At 42.1% G+C, this 21,056-nt stretch overlaps 1 protein-coding gene across 1 annotated transcript in view; it reads left to right on the top strand.

Annotated features, from left to right (window-relative positions):
- The window catches only part of ERC2 (ELKS/RAB6-interacting/CAST family member 2), a 988,080-nt gene that overhangs the window by 785,162 nt on the left and 181,862 nt on the right, over window positions 1–21,056 (top strand). The window contains exon 15 of the mRNA XM_061129191.1: window positions 7,661–7,795. Coding sequence (XP_060985174.1) covers window positions 7,661–7,795 — 135 coding nt within the window. The remainder of the gene's footprint in view (window positions 1–7,660; window positions 7,796–21,056) is intronic.

Consider the following 21,056-nt stretch of genomic DNA (forward strand, 5'->3'; position numbering starts at 1 on the left):
GGCTCGATCAAGATTTTTATAATGTGTCTGAGTTTCATCGTTTTCACAGAGAGCTTTAAAATAAAAAGTGAGCTCCTTCTCTCATCAGCTCTAATTGGGGTCACTGTCCAGAGAGTCAAGAGCCCATTTCCAGCTCAGTCTACTGAAGGGATCAGTCTCTCTGAATCTGAGCAGGATGGTAGAGTGGGTACTTAGGAAGCTGTGGAATCATACTCCCAAATCTATCAGTTGTATGATCTTGGGTGAGTTTCTCTATCTTTCTCATAAACACTACCAGTGCCATTATGTATTTTACTTTTACTTTCCCTCTTTACCCATACATTCTAAAGGTATTTTTCTCAAACTTATCCCACAATCTCAACTCACAATATTGTTGCAAAGAAGGCAAACAGAGCTATCATACTGAAAAGCCTCAGTTTCTTTATCTGTAAAGTGGGGATAATCACAGCCTCTATCAGAGATGATAGTGAGGATTCCCTCTTGGGTTTTAGGGGCTTCATCCCCTGTGCTCGCCACCATTAAAGATTCTGAATATGCCTTTCTCCACCCCCAGCCTACATGAGAGCTTTGCTGGGACTGATGAGAAGAGATGGCAACAGCAAAGTGCTGTGGTTGGCACACAGGAAGAGCTAGGAAAGCCTGTTATTATTCTTGGTATTCACAGGAGGCTCTGTCTCGCAGTGCCAGTCTTCTTTCTGCTACTATTAAGGATCTTTATATCATTAGCAAAGTACATAGAACTCTTTCTCTGGCCCCATGGTCTGCATTGGCTGGTAGCAGAACAGAGGTGATGATGGTCCCAGCTATACTCTCTGTCCAGAACCCTTTGGGGAATTCCTCAGGTTCCTAAAGTGACAGCAGGACGCAGTTGATTATAATAATCTCCCTCCCTTGCTTTTAGAAGAAAAAAAGAAAAGAAAAACTACCCAAAAAAGTACAATAAGAAATAAGAAGAGTAGACTAGCATCTGTTCATGTGGCGTTTCATTCATGCGAAAGGCTTTCTTTCCTCTCTTGCCTCCACTAAGGGACTAGAACGCTGGTTATTTATCAGTCACCTCACTCCCTCATAGACTGGCTTTTTTTTTCTAAGGGCATGAACTTTTGTCTGCCCTGTTCCCTGGCCAGACCTGCACGGGTGACCAGGGGAAGACCTCAGGCAAGGAGAAGTGCAGGGGCTTGAGGTGGGATGACAGCAGGACATCCAGGACTGACCATTCCATCTGCACGTGACCTCCGGGGCGGGACGAGAGGATATGGGAGGGGCACTGACTTCCCTATAACAATTAAAAATAAAATAAAATAAGGGCACTTAATGACTAGGTACAAAAATAGCAGCCAAACTGTCCATGGTGACTACTAATTTTCTGTCTATAAATAAGAGCTGAGGGAAGCAGCTTCAGCAAGGCTGGGAGGAAGAGTCTCATGTGTCCTGTTTGGCTATGGATGGATGGAAGGACTGATGAGCTAAACAAGCAGGAGAAGATTAGACCAGTTTTCAAGGCAGGACTGATGCTGCAGCAGTAGTTTGTGTAGATATTTATAAATACGTAGATGTCCAGAGCCTAGCTCAGTTTCCCAAAGATGGCATGATTTGATGGGTGTGAGCATATGGCTATGACTCTTCTAAAATTCCTTCCAAAACCCCAAGTTGATAAGTTCTTCTGAGAAGTAAGATAGCGACTACCATCTCAAATATTTTTCCTACTCTCCTCACATCCAGTAAAGGAAAGAAAAAAACAACACATGCACAGACGTCATGGTTTTTTAAAAATTTATTTTCAGTGTGTCTATTATTTAATTTTATTTCTCAATTTATTTTTTAATTGGTCATGTTGATGTACACACCATGTTTTGAGCTCCAGTTCCCCTCATTGGCCTGTTTTCCCCTCATGATGACTAGAGGGCGAGTTTATCACTCTGGTGAGAGTCTCCCCAGTTCACTCTTCCTTGTAGCTGTGTCCACACCAGCTCTCGTGTCTTAGCTCACAGGTCATCTGACCCGTGGAGCCTTATCTGATATCTAGCCCTTAGCTAGAATGGATTTCTCCTGCCTCCAGATACTCAAGTAAACCAAACCTTTCTCCTTGTTTTTCTTCTTATACTGTGTTACAGTCCATCCTGTAATTCCTCATATATTTATCTTTGCTTTGTTGCATGCATCTGGCCTGGGACCTTACCATTCATAAACATCTATAAGACTCTGGAGTCAGAAACCTGGTTTAAAGTCCTGTTTCTGTACTCACTAGCTAAGCAATCATGGGCTTGGTTTCCTTGTCTGTAAAAGATGGCTTGTAAGAATAGCTATCTCAGAGGATGCAATGAATGTGTTCTACTCAGACACTTAGCCTGACATGTAATTGTTCTAGTCTTGTGGTTGCAGGAGTTTGATGAGTGTTGAATGAATTTCTGTGCAGTGTCCACAGTAGAAGGCATTCCATCACTGATTCTCACTTACTCCCATAAGGTTCCCTAATGCTAAATACTCCCCAATAGCTTCTTCATCCCCCTCCTTCCTTCTGTCCTGCAAGAGTGACCCAAGCGTTGGAACCCAGCCCCCACTCACTTACGATTCACTGCTCTGTGGGCCTATATCCGGATGTTCTGGAAATCCCATCCCTTCTCACTGCTCAGTTGTCGTCTAGTTTCTTCATCTTTAACTCAGAGACAGGAACTATTGACCTTGGTCTGATTTCACAGAAAGAAGGCCTATTGAAGAGTTCTGGGCTATTTCGGATTTCCCTGGCAGGAAAGAGGCAGAAAAGAAAACCTGAGAGGAGAGAGTATAATTGCTAGTATGGTATTATCTCCAAATCCCATAGCAACAAATTTGTTATATATTTTTTTCTTATTTAAACCATATTCATGAAGGTTTTATTGTTAAGTTGATCCAGATGACTGATCAAAGCATAGTTCGTTATTGCCACCTTGCTAAAATATTTTTAAAGGCAGTTTTAATATTACACTTTTATAGCTACATATTGCTATTAAGCTATTGAGTCTATTACTAGTCAATCAAGGATTTTCATTTTGTTTCAAGAGCTCCTTGGATAAACTCTTCAGAAATGTCAAGAGTGGTGGAGTCTGTGGCACCTTTTCACAGATGGTGTTCATCAAGGACTTTAGTTAATAGATACAGTTTCAGTTTTCCATGGTTGACTTTTGGTGCTAATGAAAGTATTCTAAAGATTCCTGCTCTTCCAAAGGCTAGAATATAGTAAGGAAATAAACCTCATGACACCCCCACTCTTTTTATTCTTAATGATGTGACTACCCAAAGACATGAAGTATTTCAGTAGGTCCATTTTATTCAAGAACAAAATATTTCTCAAACAAGAACAACTTGAGTTTTGTAACAGTTCCAGAACTATATGTTTATCCTGCTCTCTCACGTCCAAGAATAATAACAACTGAAAACAAGGGCATGATGGGGAAGTTTAAACTATCACATGAGAGTTACATATTCAACTGATTCATCATAGATGCTAATTCTGTATTTTTTCTTTTTATCTTTTCCAAATAGCCAGTATCCTTTTCGTTCATTCCTTCATACACTTATCACATTTATTCAACATACATTTACTTTTTATATATCAGACTGTGCTAGGTGATGAATCCAAGGGTAATTCGCACCTAGCACTTTCCCTCAAGAGAATTTCAACCTAGTGGCAGAGAAAGCCAAGAAAGAATGCAGTTATTTACCATTCATAGAGATAAGTGCTGTGATGGAAGTAGTAGAATTCTGGGGAAGGCAGTAGAAGGGCACTTAATCCCTTCCGAGGTGGACTTAAGGAAGGTGGTTCTGGAGGTGATAATGTCAAAGCTAAGACTAGAAGAACTAATGGGTATAACCGAGGTAGAAGAAGAGAATAAAAGGCATGACGGGGCAGAGGACAGCATGTCGCAGGGCCGGGGAGGGGAAGGTGGGATTCTGGGAGGTGAACAGCAGTTACCTCACAAGAGTTTCATAAGCTGGGCAGGAGATGGGGCTCTTTCCTGGGGACAGTGTGGAGTCTCTGGGAATCTGAAGCCAGGTAGTAACAGAGGTCTGATGTCACTCTGACTACAGATCGTGTTCGACCGGAGGCAAGAGTGCAGCAGGAAAGCTGTTAGGAACCTATTGCCCCAGAGAAATAAGGTGGCGTCTGGAAGAGAGAGGAAGTAGAAAATGAAATCTGATTAGATTTGTCTCAGCAGTCATGACATAATATAATAAAACGAATATAACACAGCCAAAGGTGAACGTGTCAGGTCAGCAGTTTGGTAAACTCTGAAAAGGAAATAAAAACGGGCTTTCGTGAATTACTAAATGAGGCCATAAGTTCCCAAGAGCAGTGCCGTGGAAAGCTATCTCGCTCCAACTCTGTATTAGCTTTCCTGGGATTTCACTTTTGATTGTTCAGAAGATGTGCTGTCTAAGGCTTTGTGGTGGGCACCTTGTATATCTGATGGCTACAGAGATATGAACCATTACACATGGAATCACCTAATGAACATGTTTGAAATTATTTAAGCTAGTATTATCCTTGTTCCAATCCTTAAAATTTTTCTGCAATTTTTCTTCCATCCACTTTAGGGAGTGTTATTCATAGCTTCCTATCCTTATAGACCATTCTTGGTATGTTAGGAAACCAATATAATTGAGTGGAGATAAGGATAGGTAGTGTAGATTGAAAAAAAATTAAGAGCTCCATTTCTAATTTGATAATTAAGTGAGCAGAATCAGTCAAACATTTTTATGGAAGGGAAAACTAGAAACCAGCCTGTAAGCAATCGGTCACAGTTTAGGGGATATGCTACAAGCTAGATAAATAAAAATGGTCTAAAGTATCAGGCTAAACTCTCATTTTTCATCTCCATTTCACACTCTTCTCTTGCAGCCCAGACTAATCAAAAGAAGCCTCTTCCGCTCGCAATTGCTGTGTGTACGTTTCCCCCAGATCTGGTATTCACATGAACAACGTGGTTTATTTATATTTCAGCACCAAATTGGAAAGATGACATCATTCATTTACAGTCTTCATCCCATGACATGCCTATTCTCCAACACCTCATTTCAGCAGACACATTTAGGACCGCGTATAGCATCTTGTTTAGCTTGTACATTCTTTTATGGGATACAGTTCAAAGGTAGGGAACTTTAAGCTTGTCACTGGTAAGAAAATAATCTCATAAAATCACAGGAGCTTCCCCAAAGGATAAGGACATTATGATGTTTACAATAGCAGGGTTATTATTTGTTCATTTAAGCTTCATCACTCATTCTTGTGTGAGTCCCTTTCTTCTTGACCATAGCAGATCTTACAACTCCCTTCAGACTTTTGGAATTCTTTTAGAAGGAACAATTCCAGATTTATTAGATCGTGAGTTCAAAACTGCGGGCTCCTGACGATACTGGAATTTTAGGTGTGAACACGGCATTTCACAATCTCATGCACGAGTACAGGCCGGTAGGGGAATCTCAGCATTTGGTCGGCAACAGCTCTACTGAGCTGCTCTTTCTCACAACATATAACGTGTCCGTTGGGTCTTCTGACACTTTAAGTGGACACGTGAAGGCTGGAAATGCTATCAGCTGCCAGAGGTTGCCTGGGATTTTTTTTTTTTTAGGTGGCTCTTTCCCTCTATTTTTATTGTCTTTATCCATATACGTGCTTTTTTTTTTTTTTTTTTAAATGTCCACTCTGGGGCCTTTCAAATATTGTACACATTTTAAAAACTGGAGTGGGTAAGTCATGAGACATCCTCTGTCCTGCAGAATTGGAATGTGAAGTCCTTTCACATTTATGAGAAAGCTATTTCTACCTATTCAGCTGTTTGCCATTTTTTGCTAGCAACATGACAAAGAGAAAGGCCTCAAGGTTGAGAATTGGAAGGTCCAGAATATCTCCATTTTCTATGTCAAGATAGAGACTGAAAATCTATGCCTTGATTTTCCAGCTATAAATGAGGATAGTAATAATTCCCCCCAGGAAAGTTTTGAGGATAAATTAGATCATACATGAAGAACACTACAAGAATGGACTGCTAGGTTTAGAATTGTTAGCCGAGTATTGTTTATGTTACATACTAAAATTCCAACTGTCTGGATGCTCTGCCAGACTCTGACTTTCAGCTCTCTTAAAGTGTTGTTGGCTCATTGTCATGAGCCACCAGTGGGGTTGTTATTGGCAACTCATGAGGTGTCCTCAATTCTTAGTGACCTTCCCTGGCTGAAGACAGTTGGGTTGCTCACCTCTAGAATGACAGTGGCCCTCAAAATTATGGCCTCTTCTTTCTTTGAGTCACTTGTTACAGCAACATGTATAATGTTATCTGTATCTACTTGGCCCTGTGTTAGATGCTGGAGAGAGATTGATGAAAGAAGCAGCCTCAAGTTTACTGACAAATGGACGGACGAATCCGTGGTTAAGAGAGGTGTGGTAAGCAGGAGGTACATGTCACCTCGTCTCAAGGGTGGGGTCAGGAAAAGGCTGTGCATTAACCTGACACAGAAACTAGAGGCAGGGAAAGGTGGCTGGGGCAGCTGTCACAGACAGAGGAAACAACATGTATTCAGAAGGAGAAGTGTCTTCCAGTAAACAATGACAATAGTAATAGTAGCATGACTTTTATTTCAAGCCCATTATGTACCAGATCCTGGACTGACTTGAAATCCACTCTCTTCACAATACTTTTTCCTCACAACAACCCCAGGGGAGGGGTTCTATTACTCCCATTTGAAAGTTGAGGAAATTGGGGCATAGAAATAGTTAACTCTCAAAAGACCATGTAGCCAGTGAAGAGGTGGTTGAACCCAGATGGCCTCATCTCCAAGCCCACACTTGGAGTCTCTGCATTTCCCGGCTTTCTGAGCTGGATATTTTTATCTGCCTTTCTCTGTGGACTTCAGGCAGTTTTGTGGATTCTGTGACTCTTGTTAGCTCAATTGATCATTGGTCTCTTTCTTGCCCTGCATAATAAAACCATATAGTTCTGTAGCCCTTGGAGTTTAACTCTGACACTTAGTTGCCTCATGTGACAAACATAGCAAGGAGTAAAATTAGAGTGGTTAACTCTTCTCCATCAGCTTTGCTTTCTTTGCATTCATTTCCCTAAAGAACGGTATTCGTTAAAATGTCCACAGAGAGCCATTGCCCTAGAAGTCATCCTAGCGACAACCCAGCCCCATCAGTGTTTTTGCGGTTGGCAGCCTTTTAGTGGGTTTCTCTGCCTTGTCTTGCAGGACGACTGTTGTCTGTAGTTCTCTCCATCCAGGTCTTTCCCATCTTTTCATCTAGGGCTTCCTTCTCTTGCATGCTCTAGAGCGTAGGATGTGATGGTTGGCAGTAAGCTTACCATGAATCTGTGTGATCGCTTGATAACACAAAGCACTTTAGAATGTGTCCATTTATTGCCTTTTAAATCACGTGGGGGAAGTACACTTATGTCTATGAATGCCTATCCGACAACATAGTGGATTCAGTGATGTGACAGAACCTCTGTCACCAAAGCGAATGGAATGGTGCATTCTTCGTTAGGTTTCCACTGAACTAAAAGTGAAAATCTCTGTCCCTAAAAGAAGGATGATGGGAGCCCTGCAGGTGTTGTGCTGATGCCCTGACCTCCTCTGGCCGGCCTTCTCGCCCCTGACGGAACCTCCCCTGGTTTGTCCCGTGCAGACCCAGAACAGGATGAAGCTGATGGCGGACAGCTATGAGGAGGACCACCACCACTTCCACCACCACCACCACCACCACCACCACCGCTCTCCCGGGAGGTCGCAGCACTCCAATCACAGGCCCTCTCCTGACCAGGTCAGTTTCACTGCTGCTTACCTCTAAGACCCCTTTTACCCTTTGGATATTTTAAGATAAAATAAATAACCCTCAAGAAATAATAAACAGCATAAAGTGATATGTTCTTTGAACTGAAACTAATAGCTTTGGTATTTATTTCCATCACTCAAGGAATCTAAATGTTTTCCTTTCTCCTTCCTCTCTAAGGTTTTGTCTGTTCTTGTTTATGTTATGCATTTTCTTTCCTCCTCTCCTTTCTTTTTCATAGATATGTAGTCTATTGCTGGCACAGTATCTAATGGTGGGTTACTTTGGAATGTTGTTTTCAGAGTTTTTAGAGAAAGCACTTTGTTTCCATGAGCTTGGCAATCAGAGAAGCTGTGAGTTTGCTGAGCACTGTCCTAGAAAATCCCTTAGTGATGCAAATTAAAAGTGAGGTAAAACTACATGAAGAGATGAGTTTTGCTTGCATTTTAGCCAGTGAAGTCAAGGAGTCTGGTTTATTTGATTTGGACTCTATTTTCTCGCTTACCTAAGTAAAGAAGTGAAGAGATGGATTGACAAAAACACAGTTCTCCTGCAGTTTTCAGTGATATTCACCTTCACTCGCCAAATGCAAAAACTGTTTACATGTTTATCATTAAAATTCTTGAAGGTAAATTTTATGGAAATTATGAAATTAAATGCAAATTAGCAGGATATCATAGTCAATATTAATAGTGTTTCCTCTTTTATCATACTGTGACCTTTTTAAAAAGTTGAGTAACTTATACAGTAAATTTCAAGAGAGGTGGTTATAGGTAATGGAATGAAATCATCTGAATGCCTTTGTTATATATTTCTAAATAGTGAGGCGTGAGATTATTTGAATTACCTGTGTGAGGAGGGGTTTCACTATTTATTAGAGGAAGGGGTGCTTATTGAACTCCTAAAATTTTTTCAGATAACACTGCTTCCTTTTTACCTCATGTTGCTAGCATCCCGTAGGAGAAGTTGATTCCAAGTCTCCAAGAATTTTACTAGTAAGTGGTACAATTCCAGAGGGTGCTATTTATATAGTTCACAAGATAAGACATACCCGCTGGAGCTGTGCAGTAAGGTAGCCCCAATCAGAGCGATCCTCACCCCCAACTTGGCCCTGTCCTTGTCCTGGGAAACATTTGCCCTTAGAGACCTCAACCCTGGAAAGGATGTTCACACAAGACATCTTAGTTTGTGAAGCTAAGTGCAGACACGCACCGGTTTATGTCATTAACTCTCAAAAAGGGTTCTTAGTTTGGAGATCAGCAAAGTGAAAAGTGAGATTGATTTTATGTCATCATCTTGAATGTCTGGTTTTGGTTTGATTTGGTTTTATTTAGTCAGTTATCATCCCTCACAACCATCACCACTTTCCCACATTCACCTACACCAGTGTACCTGGCATCCTGCTAGTTCATTCTCATTCTTGATCCCTGCCCTTTGTTCCTTGACCTTCTGCCTTGGGGAATGAGTGTAAGGTTTTCTTGGTACTAGAGACCACCCTGGACTTTCCCCCAGAGAAACAGGAACAGAGAACACTATAGCAATGGAAAAAAGGATTTGGACCCAAACTGGGGGAGTGGATCACACAAGCATCTGCTGAGATAACAGTCTTGTTTCATCACTGAGACACACATGCTAACGTGTCGTGCTAGAAACACAGCACCAGTTCAAGTTTATCTGCCTTGTGAATGCTATATTTTTATTTTTTATAAAAGATAGCCTCCAGATACTTTTCTAGAGTGCTTTAATCTTTAAACTAGAGTACTTGCATGTTTGGTTGACTTCTGTTTGTCAACAGATACTAGCAGTTGTTATAAGACAGAGATCAAATTGCTCAGGTGTGGTGCCCTCCACAGAATACTTAGCACTCCTTGAGAAATGTCTGGCTAACATACATGGTCAGGACCTCTTGTACATTGCCAATTATTAGGAAGGTAGTGATGACCTTCCACTTTCACATTCTCCATCTCAGTAAGTACTGTAAGCAACCCATTAACATAGAGGCAGAGAGTGTCATCCTCTTCCTCAGAGGAAAAATCCACTGAGAGGAGAGAGCCCTCAAGAGCTGGGGGTCCTTTGCTTATTCATCCGAGGCTTGGAGCACCTATCCCATGATGGCCACTTTACTGGGCTTGGGTAAGGGAATAATGGGTAATAGCCTTATATTCAAGGAGTTTGCTGTCTGGTTTAGAGCAAAAATCTGATGTCTCATTCATTTCTGTTCGGGATAATGTCAGTCAGAACAAGACAGATAACAGGTAGTTTTAACTTAATTAGGGGGCCCATGACTTAGGAACTGCAGTGGGGTTCACTGTGAAAGTGAAATATCATTCATCAGAAGGGTAGCTTTTGTGACTTTAAATTGGAGTCAGCAAGGCCGTAATACTCCCTTGGTGTATTTTTTCAGTCAGAGGAGGAGACTCAAGTTGGGAGCCCTTATAGGAGGAGGTTGAGTCCAGAGATGGAGCTGGCAAGACCTCCCTGGGCTGGTTAACCTTTCTGACCAGGTATTCCTGCTCTTGGACAATGATGCATCCCCCTGTATGGGATATGGAGATTCACATTTGCCAACTTATGTATCAATTTGTGCATTGTTATAAATCTACATCAGTGACAGTCATTGAAAGTCTGGGAAGTCTTTCCCAGTTGATTACAAAAGCGACACATAATTGTATAAGCATATATACTAACATGTATGGAGTGGAGCTACTTCTTAGGAGATAGTGACAGCTTTATATCAGTATGTGGCAACACTAGAGGATGAGTATTGGATTGATTTGGGTGAGATTTGAAATAAGTGTTCATGATGTACCCCTATTATATGAACCGACTTAAAGGGGAAAGGTCTCTTTGAGGGATTCCTGATTCCCTTCCCAATCTTTTAGCCCTAACTTTCCTGTGGCCATGAGCATTGACCACCTATACCTTGTAGAACAGGAGCTCCAAATTGTTGACATTAACTTTTGAGCTTTATTAAGAGATCAGAGCACATGAAAATGAAGAAGAAAAAAAAATCAGCTACTTTGCTACTTTCCCAGAGAAACTCATTTTTTCCTTTGGAAACTCAATTTAAGTATTGCCAGGTACTTGCAGAGTTAGATTCTTTTTCCACTTCTTCTCTGACCCTCTCTCTTTTACTATGATTTTGCTTTCTCCTTGGGAGAAACTGAATCCAAGGGTTATGAGTCTAGACTAGCCTTTCCCAAAGTAACTTTTGGAACATTAGTCCCATGAGGAAGGTCTGAAACAAAGAATCAATGGGCAAAGAATTTGGGGAAAGTGCTGCATATTATAACATAATCTTGGAGAGTCTTGGTGCAATTAAGAGATCAAAGGATCCATAAAGTCATATAAGAAAATAAGTTCTCCAGTTTTATTTAACCCAGCATTTCCCAGACTGAGTTGATGGTGGAATCTTTTTTCTTCTTCTTTTTAAGTAGCATCTGTGCTCTGAGGAATACTGTCCTCAGAGTATCCGGTGTAGAAAAAGACTACCCAGCTTAAAACATGGCTGATCCAGTGCCCATCAATGTTGTACATCAAACGAGAGACTTTTGAGGCAAATTTTCCTTATGGTTTACATAGCAGAAAATGAGAGTGTTCACTTCTTGGGATACTTTTTTATTTCAAGACAATGGCATCTGAGAATGAGTTATACCCCCCAAAAATCAATTGATTGCAGTTAAGGGAACCATCAAAAAAATGAGGACCCAAGAAAGGGAGAATAGTCATACATACACATCTCTTCAGGGATTGAAAATGCATGTGATAAGGGGAAGGAAATATGGAGAATATGTAAGAGAATTCAGTGGGGTGTGTCAGGCCAACAAACTAGACCCCCACCCAAGAAAGGAGCAGTTAATAGTTCGTGACCTATGACCCCCCAGAATGACCTTAGTCATTGAATATGTTCAAGTACAGCATTCAGAGAAGTCCCAGTAATGCGTTAGGAAACCTTTCAAACCAAGAAGTGGGCACACAAGCAGACAAGAAGTATTTCCCATGATACAGGCTGCTGGTGAGCTCTGAGAAATGATTAAGACCAAAGACTAAGTTGTACCTGCTGGAAACCCATTAGTGATTTTATTTTTAGTAAAGTTACCACGACCAATTTTAGAAAAGCTAAGTGGAAACTCAGCTTCTCCCAAATGCCCTCTGTACCTGCCATCATCACTATCTGTTATTTTTAAGTAGCATCTTTCCTTGCCTTATCCAGGATGCCAAGATTTTTTACTTATTTTTCCAGGCATTGTGTAACTTTTATAGTCATAGTTCATTAATCTCCTTCCAGTGGCTCCCAGGTATGGACCAACCCCATGGATAAGAAAAGCACGGCATCAGAGTGAGCACCACACTTCAGGTGACTCAAAACACCATACTTGTTCAGGTTGCCCTTTGGCTTCTGGAATTCCCACTACTGTGCTTGGGTTGGATGTTGGGTCTTTAAAGACCTGGCTCTTACTTCTTTTTGGTGCAAAATGCACCTCCAGTTGTTAAAGCATCTGGCACTCTGATTCTAATTTGTGGGGACCTAACTGGCAAAAACCTAAACATTTTTTTTGTATTGGCACCCCAGAATATGTGGTCACTTTCAAAGCCCAGAACTTGTCTCTCCTCTCTCTGGCTCTTTCTTTGAATATAAATGCTCACTCACTCACAGGAGTTGGAAAGGTCAAGGAATTTTGACTACCTTGAAGACTTTCAGATCCCAATTAGAGTTTAAATTTCACATTTTGCTTATAGAAATCTTTCTTGTAAAGGATGGCTACAGAGTCCAGGAGCATGGAGGCATAACACTTACTAAATTTATTATGGGAATTCTTGATTGAATTTATGTCATATTCATACTCTCTGTTACATATTCCAAAGCATAGTTGTACCTGTCTGACTCATAGTAGGCACTTGATAAATATCTGTTGAATGAGTTCTTCTGTAGCATCTTTGGGAAATAAGAAGGGCAGATGGGACTGTCCCTATTACACAGATAAGGACACTGGTGCTCAGAGAGGCTGATATCTATTCAGAATCACATATCTGCAAATCAACAGGCCCCAGAGAAGGGTCTGTATCTCTGAATGCTGTACCCGGGGCAAACCTCCTTGGACGTCAGTATGGATCTATTTATGCAACCATGTGTATTAAATATGGTTTAATTATAGTATCAACGTCCTCTAAATGCAAATGTGTATTTTCAGTTTCCTGTCCAGTTGTAGTAAATTTTATCTCATTTTGGTTTAGTTTTCGAATTTGAATTAGAATCTCATCCCATTGGTTCTCTTTCCATTTGCTCCAGCTTTCATCAACATTATTTCCATTCTTCTGTTTGTGATATTCAGTTCACTTTCCCCCATCCCCCCTGCCCTTTACTTTCCTCCATACCTGCTGTCACTGTGCCAGTGAAAACGTGGCTTCTTACAGCTCTCCCACTGCCCTTGAGGCACCAGAGTGAGGCTCTCAAGGAGTAGAGAGCCTGGCACAGAGAGGGAGGGAAATCGCTCTGGGTTACAGTGGGCCCTGGGCAGTGGATCACCAGGATCCACATTCCTTTGCTCGCTCACCCGTGAGCCTGTGTACACACAAGGCCTGGGACCAGTCAGGCCCCCAGAGCAGAGTAGAGGGTGCTTTCCTTGGCTCGAGGCTGCCATCAGACCAGCCAGGGCTCTTGGAGGGCTTTCATATAGTGACCTCATTGTGGCAGAAGCTGGGTTAGCTGTTGTACATTCTCCACTTCAGGGTGTCCACTCTCCTAATCTATTCCTAGAAAATTGATCACCCTAATCCTAAATGTTACTGACTCCACTTGGCAGTTTCCAGAATCTACCTGTAGATGTAAATAGTGGCTTTGGGTCCCTTCTCTGCTGCTCCTGTTTGCTCTGTGGTCCCAGCATGTGTTGGCTCTCAGCTGAAACATGAGTTTGTACCACTGGACACATTTCAGAGCACTGAATGTCCACTTCAATTTTCTGTTGAAAATTCCCATTGATTTTGCTTGAGACACGTGTTATTTTCCCATAAGCTGCCAAATACCTTGTTCACTAGAGAACCCGGACATAGACTTGGCTTTCTTTTCAAATTAGTGGTCATGGGGTCGATATACAGATTATATTTTAAGATACAACAAAATTATCCCAGTGATCCCACCCATGCCGACTGCACCTATGCTCTGCTTCAGAGAGGCTGCAGCACTCGCTACCTTGGTTTTGACATTTCTGGTCTCGAAACATGTCCCCTCCACCCTCTTCTTACAGGCGAAAGAGCCAGAAGGTAGAGTTAGATCCAAAAACGAAAACAAGCTTCTTGCGCGCTCACCCTCCCACCTCTGTCCGTACTGCACACACCCGAGCTTCCAGATTGAATTAGTCCTGTGTCCTGAAGAGCATTCCCATAGGAGGGGATAGTCCAGCCAGCAGGTCCTTACTGAGATGTGGCTGGAGAAAGGTTAACAACATTTCCAAGCCGAATGAGTTTATTGGTCCTGGATCTGTCTTGTAACCATCCCCACCCTACTGCCTTTCTCCTCTTCTTCCACCTCCCGAGGGCTTGGGTTTTATGATTGGGTAACAGGGCTTCGTAGAGTCTCACTGTCCACCCAGAGAAGGAAGCAGTCACAGCAGCCCCTCCCCGGGCCCTGTTACTTCTCAGAGACCCGACTCCAGGCCTCTGGATTCCCCACTCGCCCTCTCTGTGAAATGCCGGACGGACTTCTGTGATTGATGCCCTGCTTTCCTTGCACTTTCACCAACAGATTAGCCAAAGTGCAGCCCTTTGAATTCTAACAAACAGACGAGGGGTTTAACTTGCTCTATTGCCCCCAGAAGATGGATTCTGTGTATAGAGTTGTTATTCCTAGCTTTTGCTTAGGGAGGGAAAAAAAAAGAATTTATTTTATGTTTTGAGGTTAAATGAATGTGGAATAAATGTATACATAGTGTCCTGTGTGTATATATGTATGTATAGCTATATGTCAGACGAACTGAGGACTTTTCCACATATGGAAGAATTTCTCAAGATCATGTTTAACTAGAAATTTCTCTCCCTAACTTCCCCTGTGTGTGTGTTTGAATGTTCATTATATATACATATATGTGCATGTGTGTGTAAATACATTTTCATGTTTCCTACATAGAAGAAAAATTAACTCCCACGTATCAGAATTTGCTAAAGTATAGTTTCAGGACAACCATAAGGAAATTTGTTCCCCATGGTGGTAACCTAATAAGAAAAGTTACATGTCGTAGGCTTTTAATATCAGTTTCCCATCCAAGTTAGTATGTCTGAAGCTTCACTAAACAAGAGACGATAGAGGTTCTTTGCATTACAAATCTAATTTCATGGCCCGCTTCTTGGAAGGAGGCTTTGGGTTTTGGTTTCAAGTAGGGATGAAGCCTTCAAATTCAAAACCCATGAAGAAACGTCTCGTTGGGCTGATGTTTACTGAATGGGAGAAGGGTCCAAAGATTTCAACTGTTCCTGCTCTTGGGCCAGTCCTCTCCACATCGGAGTCAGAGAAATCCTGGAATGCATTTTGAACTGTATCTTATGATCCACTTGCCTCTTTTCTCTTTGTAAACAGTTAATTTTCACAAGTCAAAATATAATTGACCTTTACCATTGTATTAATTTTAGATATACAACATATGGTTTGGTATATGGATATATTATGAAATGATTACCAGAATAAGTTTAGTTAACATCCTTCACCACACATTGTTGCAAATTTTTTTTTCTTGTGCTTACTTGCCCCTTTTCAGATGCTTCTTTTATCGCAAGTGGATTGGAAGATGCTGTGTTCAAAACTCAACAGATTTTTTTTTTGCAAGTAAATGAAGTAGAAAGATAGCTAGATGTCATTTTTTTTAATCCCTCAAAGAATACCCCAAATCCCCAAAGCTACTAAAGCACAAGCCAGAAGGAATATGTGATTTCTCACCATTGGGAAATAAAGATGGTAGTTTATTTGTTTGCTTTTAAGAGCAGAAGCTCTGGAATGACCCTGTCATGGCTCTCTGTGAGGCCACAGGTAGGAAAGAAATGAGGACAAATGTCTGCACTGCTGTGGGAGGTATTTAACTGCTCCTTCCTCTACTAGCTGTTATGTGCTCACCCAGCCATTTCAGTCATAGGAGAGGAAGGGAGGTGGGGTGACACAGCCCTTCGGAAAGCTGGCTGTGCAGATGAGCAAGTTATTGCCAAAGCTTTTTAATCTGGGTGTAATGTTAACTCCTTACACGTAAGCATGCAAGGGCACGATTTGATAAACCCTGCCAGGTAGGGTCTTCATGTCTGGGGGAAAAGACAGAGCTGCTTAATGCATCAGGATCCTCCTCTTAGAAAAGGATTTTTCTTAAAGGCGATTTGAGCCTATTGAAGATTTCAGTCTTACTCTATTTTGGATAAAGTTGTTTTTCTCCCCTTTCACTGATTCCTCTTAGTTTTAAACCTTGTGTGCAGTATTAGGGTTTCATTAAGAGATTTGTTGCAGCATCCTTTGAGTCAACAGGGGTTTTCAGAAACAGTCTACCCTCCCCAGCTTGTAGATGTAACTCATCTTGGCATCGCAGAAGGGTTGATTCCTTTTCAACTTGCTGCTTTAATCCTGTCACATTTGTCTAAGAGGCAGCTCTTTAGCTCCCCCATTGAAAGGGGGTGGCCAACTTTGAAAGGTCTGGAAGCAGGGAAATCCATTTTCTCTTGCTAAACACCATTGCCTTTCTTTTTTTTTCTTGAACTGATGTAATAAGGGTCCTGTCGGACTTCCATGCCCCAGGCACTTGCAGCACTCAGGAGATAAGGAACCACAGGAAAGAGAATTGAAAACATTCTTTAAACGTACATGCACGCATAGGGTCGAGGGGCTAGGGGATTTGGTTGTCCACTAGCCAGATTCCGCAAACTACTTTATTTGTGGAACAATAGCATTTGAAAAACTGTTGCAGCATCTGTATTTTAATGACAGGTGTAAACCATAGCTTTGAACAGCCCAGAGATGTTAAAATAACTAAGGATGATTTAACACACTGTCTGATCCTTTTTTACATACATCCTTTTGCCTTTGGTCTTAGCACAATATCAAATAATTTGTTGTAATAGTGACAACTATGAAATGCCACCAACAAGAGCGGTGTGCCCAGTTATATTTGTATACTTTTTTTTTTTACAGCTTTAACATGTGTTCAGTTTTTATTGAACATATTGAACTAGAACTTTAACAAAAGTTCTAGTGAAATAGTTCAGTTCAGTTGCTCAGTCGTGTCCAACTCTTTGTTACGCCATGGACTGCAGTACTCCAGGCTTCACTGTCCATCACCAAATTCTGGAGCTTGCTCAAATTCACATCCAAGAAGTCGGTTATGCCATCCAGCCATCTTGTCCTCTGTCATCCCCTCTCCTCCTGCCTTCAGTCTCTCCCAGAATCAGGGTCTTTTCCAATGACTCAATTTTTCACGTCAGGTGGCCAAAGTATTGGAGCTTCAGCATCAGTCCTTCCAACGAATATTCAGGGTAGATTTTCTTTAGGATTGACTGGTTTGATCTCCTTGCCATCCAAGGGACTCTCAAGAGTCTTCTCCAACACCACAGTTCAAAAGCATCAATTCTTCGGCGCAGTTATATTTGTATACATTTTTAAGGTCTACAAGTCAGGTTAATTTACGTTCTCCAGTTTAAGTCACACAGCAGTCCTGTGAAGTATCAGGGCCTTCTGATTCTTTTTTCTTTTTGAGGCACTTGAGGACGTGAAGAGTCAAGGGGCTAGGAGATTTGGTTGCCCACTAGCCAGGAAACAGCAGGGTCAGAATTGTGTTAAAAAACACAATTTTCACTCTGTTTAACAAAACCAAGTGTTAATGACTGATGGATGAGGGAGTGAAAATAAAGCCTGTCTCCACCCCACCCCTTTTTTATGGCTATCTGGCAATGGCTCAGCTTTTAGCAGATGTTCACTTTGGGCTCCGAAAATATATTCTTGGCCAGTGGACAACCTTCCAGCATTTCTATCTTCTTCTGGGTATCTTGTATCTTTCAGCTGAGAGAGCTGGCATCATGCAGTAAAGATTGGTTTCTCAGAATTAACTTTTGCTCAAAGAAGATAGAAAGCTAGTTTTCATGTCACCCTATAATGATAGTTGGAAAAAAATGAGAAAGTGCCTAAAGATGCTGCAAGAGGATTTAAATGGCCCCCTGCCTCAGGGGTCCCGGTGTGGTAGACTTGCTGAGAACCAACCAGGCTGCACAGGCTTGCTTGCAGTCTCTGCCTCTCCCTTGAGAAACAACCCCGTGTATCTTTTAAAACATGGACATCACCCATCATGTTTCCCCTTAGCCAGGGCTGTTCAGCTTTCACCAAGTCAGGTTAGAAGAATAAATCAGAAGTGCAGCTAGTGCCATGAGAAGGGGGACAGAACCATTCTGGGAAGAAACAAGTAAACACAATCTTGGCAGCCGCTAAGGAACTCTGATATCCAGGCTGCCTTCTCTCTCAGAGGAGTCAAGTCATTCAGAAAATCAGGGGCCAGTCCTTATAGGCTTTCTGGTTTGAAAAATGCATGTTAAATCCCCACATGTGCTGTGACAGAGTGTGAGGGGTATGGGGGTGCTGCCTTTTCCCTCAGGGACCTTGAAACTTGGCGGGGTGCTGAGGATAAGCTGTATAAGGGACATCTGCCATATGCATGTGAGGTTGTCTTTCTTCCAAGAGCCAGAGAAACCCCACCTACGTTATACCATCCAGTCCCAACCAGGACCTTCAACAGCTTGGAAAGGGGCAACGCAGAGTCGTAAGGACTTCAGAGCTGAGCTGAGCTGAGCAGGACCCTCAGGTGTTTCCGGGGGCCAAAATGACGGCTTCTTTCTGTGGCTTCAAAGTTCACATGTCAGGAGGGTGAATTTTTGTGGTCAGATGGACTGGAATTTGACCCCCACTCCACAGCTCCTGGCCAGGTGTACTTCGGCGACCTACCTCATCTTTGTCCCTGAGCCTGCCTTCCCCTGTCTGCACAAAGACCCTCCCCAGCCCCGCGTCCTAGTGATTCTTAGTGAAGAAACACTGCAAGCCGTCCCATTCTCTCTAACCTGGAGCTGGTGCTAATTTCTGCTGGCTCATTTCTAGCCCAGGTCAGAAATTAGTTAGCATTTATAAACAGAGCACAGAACAGGTATCTGAATCTAGTAAGGACTTGGCTATTCTTTGGGAGAACTTGTCTACAAATGGGTACCGCAGGCTGTGACAGATCAGATTATCTAAGAGTTTGCAGCCATTCCTGACCTCATCACATAAACAGAGACATCGACTTACGGGCAGGAGAGGTGACAGACACGAATGTGAGGTTTCCAGAGGAAAGGTTTGGACTTGACCCAAAAAGAAAACATGTTAGTGCCCTGATAAGGCTTGATGCCTTTATCTCCAGGCTTACACCCTTTGCTTTCCTTTGTATACACTCTTATTTCCCCAGATCTGGCCAAGCCTGAAGTTTGGAAATGCTGATGCTGCTTTGCTCAAACCCAGGCACAGGGCACATCATATACCCCACACTGTGGTCTTGCTTCTGTGACTTGCGTGGCCAAAGTTTGCAGAATGCTGGTGCTTGAAGTTTGCAGAAAGTATCAGAGGAGCCATGAACTTCTCGGAGGAGTTGGGGAGGATCTGGTGACTGCCCACACCACACCCTGTCAGTAACCAGGACGGTCACCCTGCTTGTCACACCAGGAGGCCATGTTGAACTTCCTGGCAGAGACAAGTGGCTGAGTTCTAGCCAAGAGGCAGTAGGCTGATTTAAAAGTGATGCTTCCGTAATTTCATTCTCATCTTCAGTTAGGATGAGTGTGACAGTAAGGTCCTCATTAGGAACCTAGTCCTTCGATTTCAAGAAAAAAGCCAGCTATCAACTGAAAGAAAATTGCAGGGTTGTTTTTTTTTTTTTTTAAAAAAAAAACAACACAAAAAACTAGCTCTGTGATGGGCTGAGGCTTGCCTGCTGGCTATACCAAATACCTCAAAATAGAGACCAATTAAAGGTTTACACTGGTCTGTTTATCAGGTCATATCACAGAGTTCCTTCCCAGACCTCCATGGCTAGGCTAATAAATGTCCCCACAACAAGTCTCCCATCTTGTCAGTGATGACTCAGTCACTTTGCTCTTAGATCTTGTCATCAACATAGCCCCTGAGCGGCCCATCCAGTGAGGGATTTTGTTTTATCTCCGTATTTAGAGAACCCCATTAGAGCCCAGCATCTGGAACTGCAGGATTTCCGTCAAGTCTTCATATCATCTCTGGAGCAATAGATACATCCTAAGTTTATTTGATAGTTAAGCCTCCCCCCTCTTTAAAATGGGCTTTGTGGTCACTGTGCTCTGGGCTTCAGCCCACCTTGGATGTTCCATCCCCAGATGCTGTGGACAAAAGCAGACGGATGACAGATGGGCTAGAGGCTTTTTTCTCATCCAGATATTTTGGCAACTCCTGGCATAGCAATCACTCACAGGGACACACAAGGGAGCAAACACCAGGCAGCCTCCAGAAAGCCGGCTGCAAAGTTGATTTGAAAACAGAAAAACAAGGGAAGGAAATGGACTCTCCCAGCCCTGATAGATGCATTTTAAAACTTCAAGAATTTAGGGATGAAGTTAGGGATCAAGTGACATTTATCTGGTTTTTATTTTTTTGGTCCCCAGATTTACATTTCTGAGCAGTAAGGTTGCTGAACAAATTAATATTTGCATACAAAGATGCAGGCGGTGCAGGAGTCAGACAGCTGCGAACGTTTGGAAATACTTGGGGCTCCGTCTCTGATTAGCTCCTGCATTTTTGTTTTTTTATTCCCCAAGCGGACACTCACTCTGACCCAGATCACTTGGTGATTAGGGTCAATTCATGTTTAAGCTTTGAAGATTAGAGAGACCAGAAATGGCCACCTCTTCCCTTTCTATTTTCTTTTAACTACTTTAAACTTCAGAAACTAGGAACTTGAAAGATATGCATAATATTCTGAGCACACTGAAGGAATTTATCCACATTTCTGCCATGTTAAACGTTAGCAAAGTTTATATTGGACTGTCATATTTCTTTACTTTATTCACCAGCATACAAGACGTCGATCTCAACATCTGGCTTTTAATAACCCTCGACATCTGGGAGCTCCTTTTTATTCCTATGGTGAACGAGGCACAGTAGTGATATTGGCAGTGTGTATTTTCGAGCTACAACTCCTGTCTGCTTCAATCATAATTAATTACCACTTTTTAATATATTTAATTT

This window comes from Dama dama, chromosome 24 (genome assembly GCF_033118175.1).
Source record: "Dama dama isolate Ldn47 chromosome 24, ASM3311817v1, whole genome shotgun sequence".
Classification (NCBI taxonomy): domain Eukaryota; kingdom Metazoa; phylum Chordata; class Mammalia; order Artiodactyla; family Cervidae; genus Dama; species Dama dama.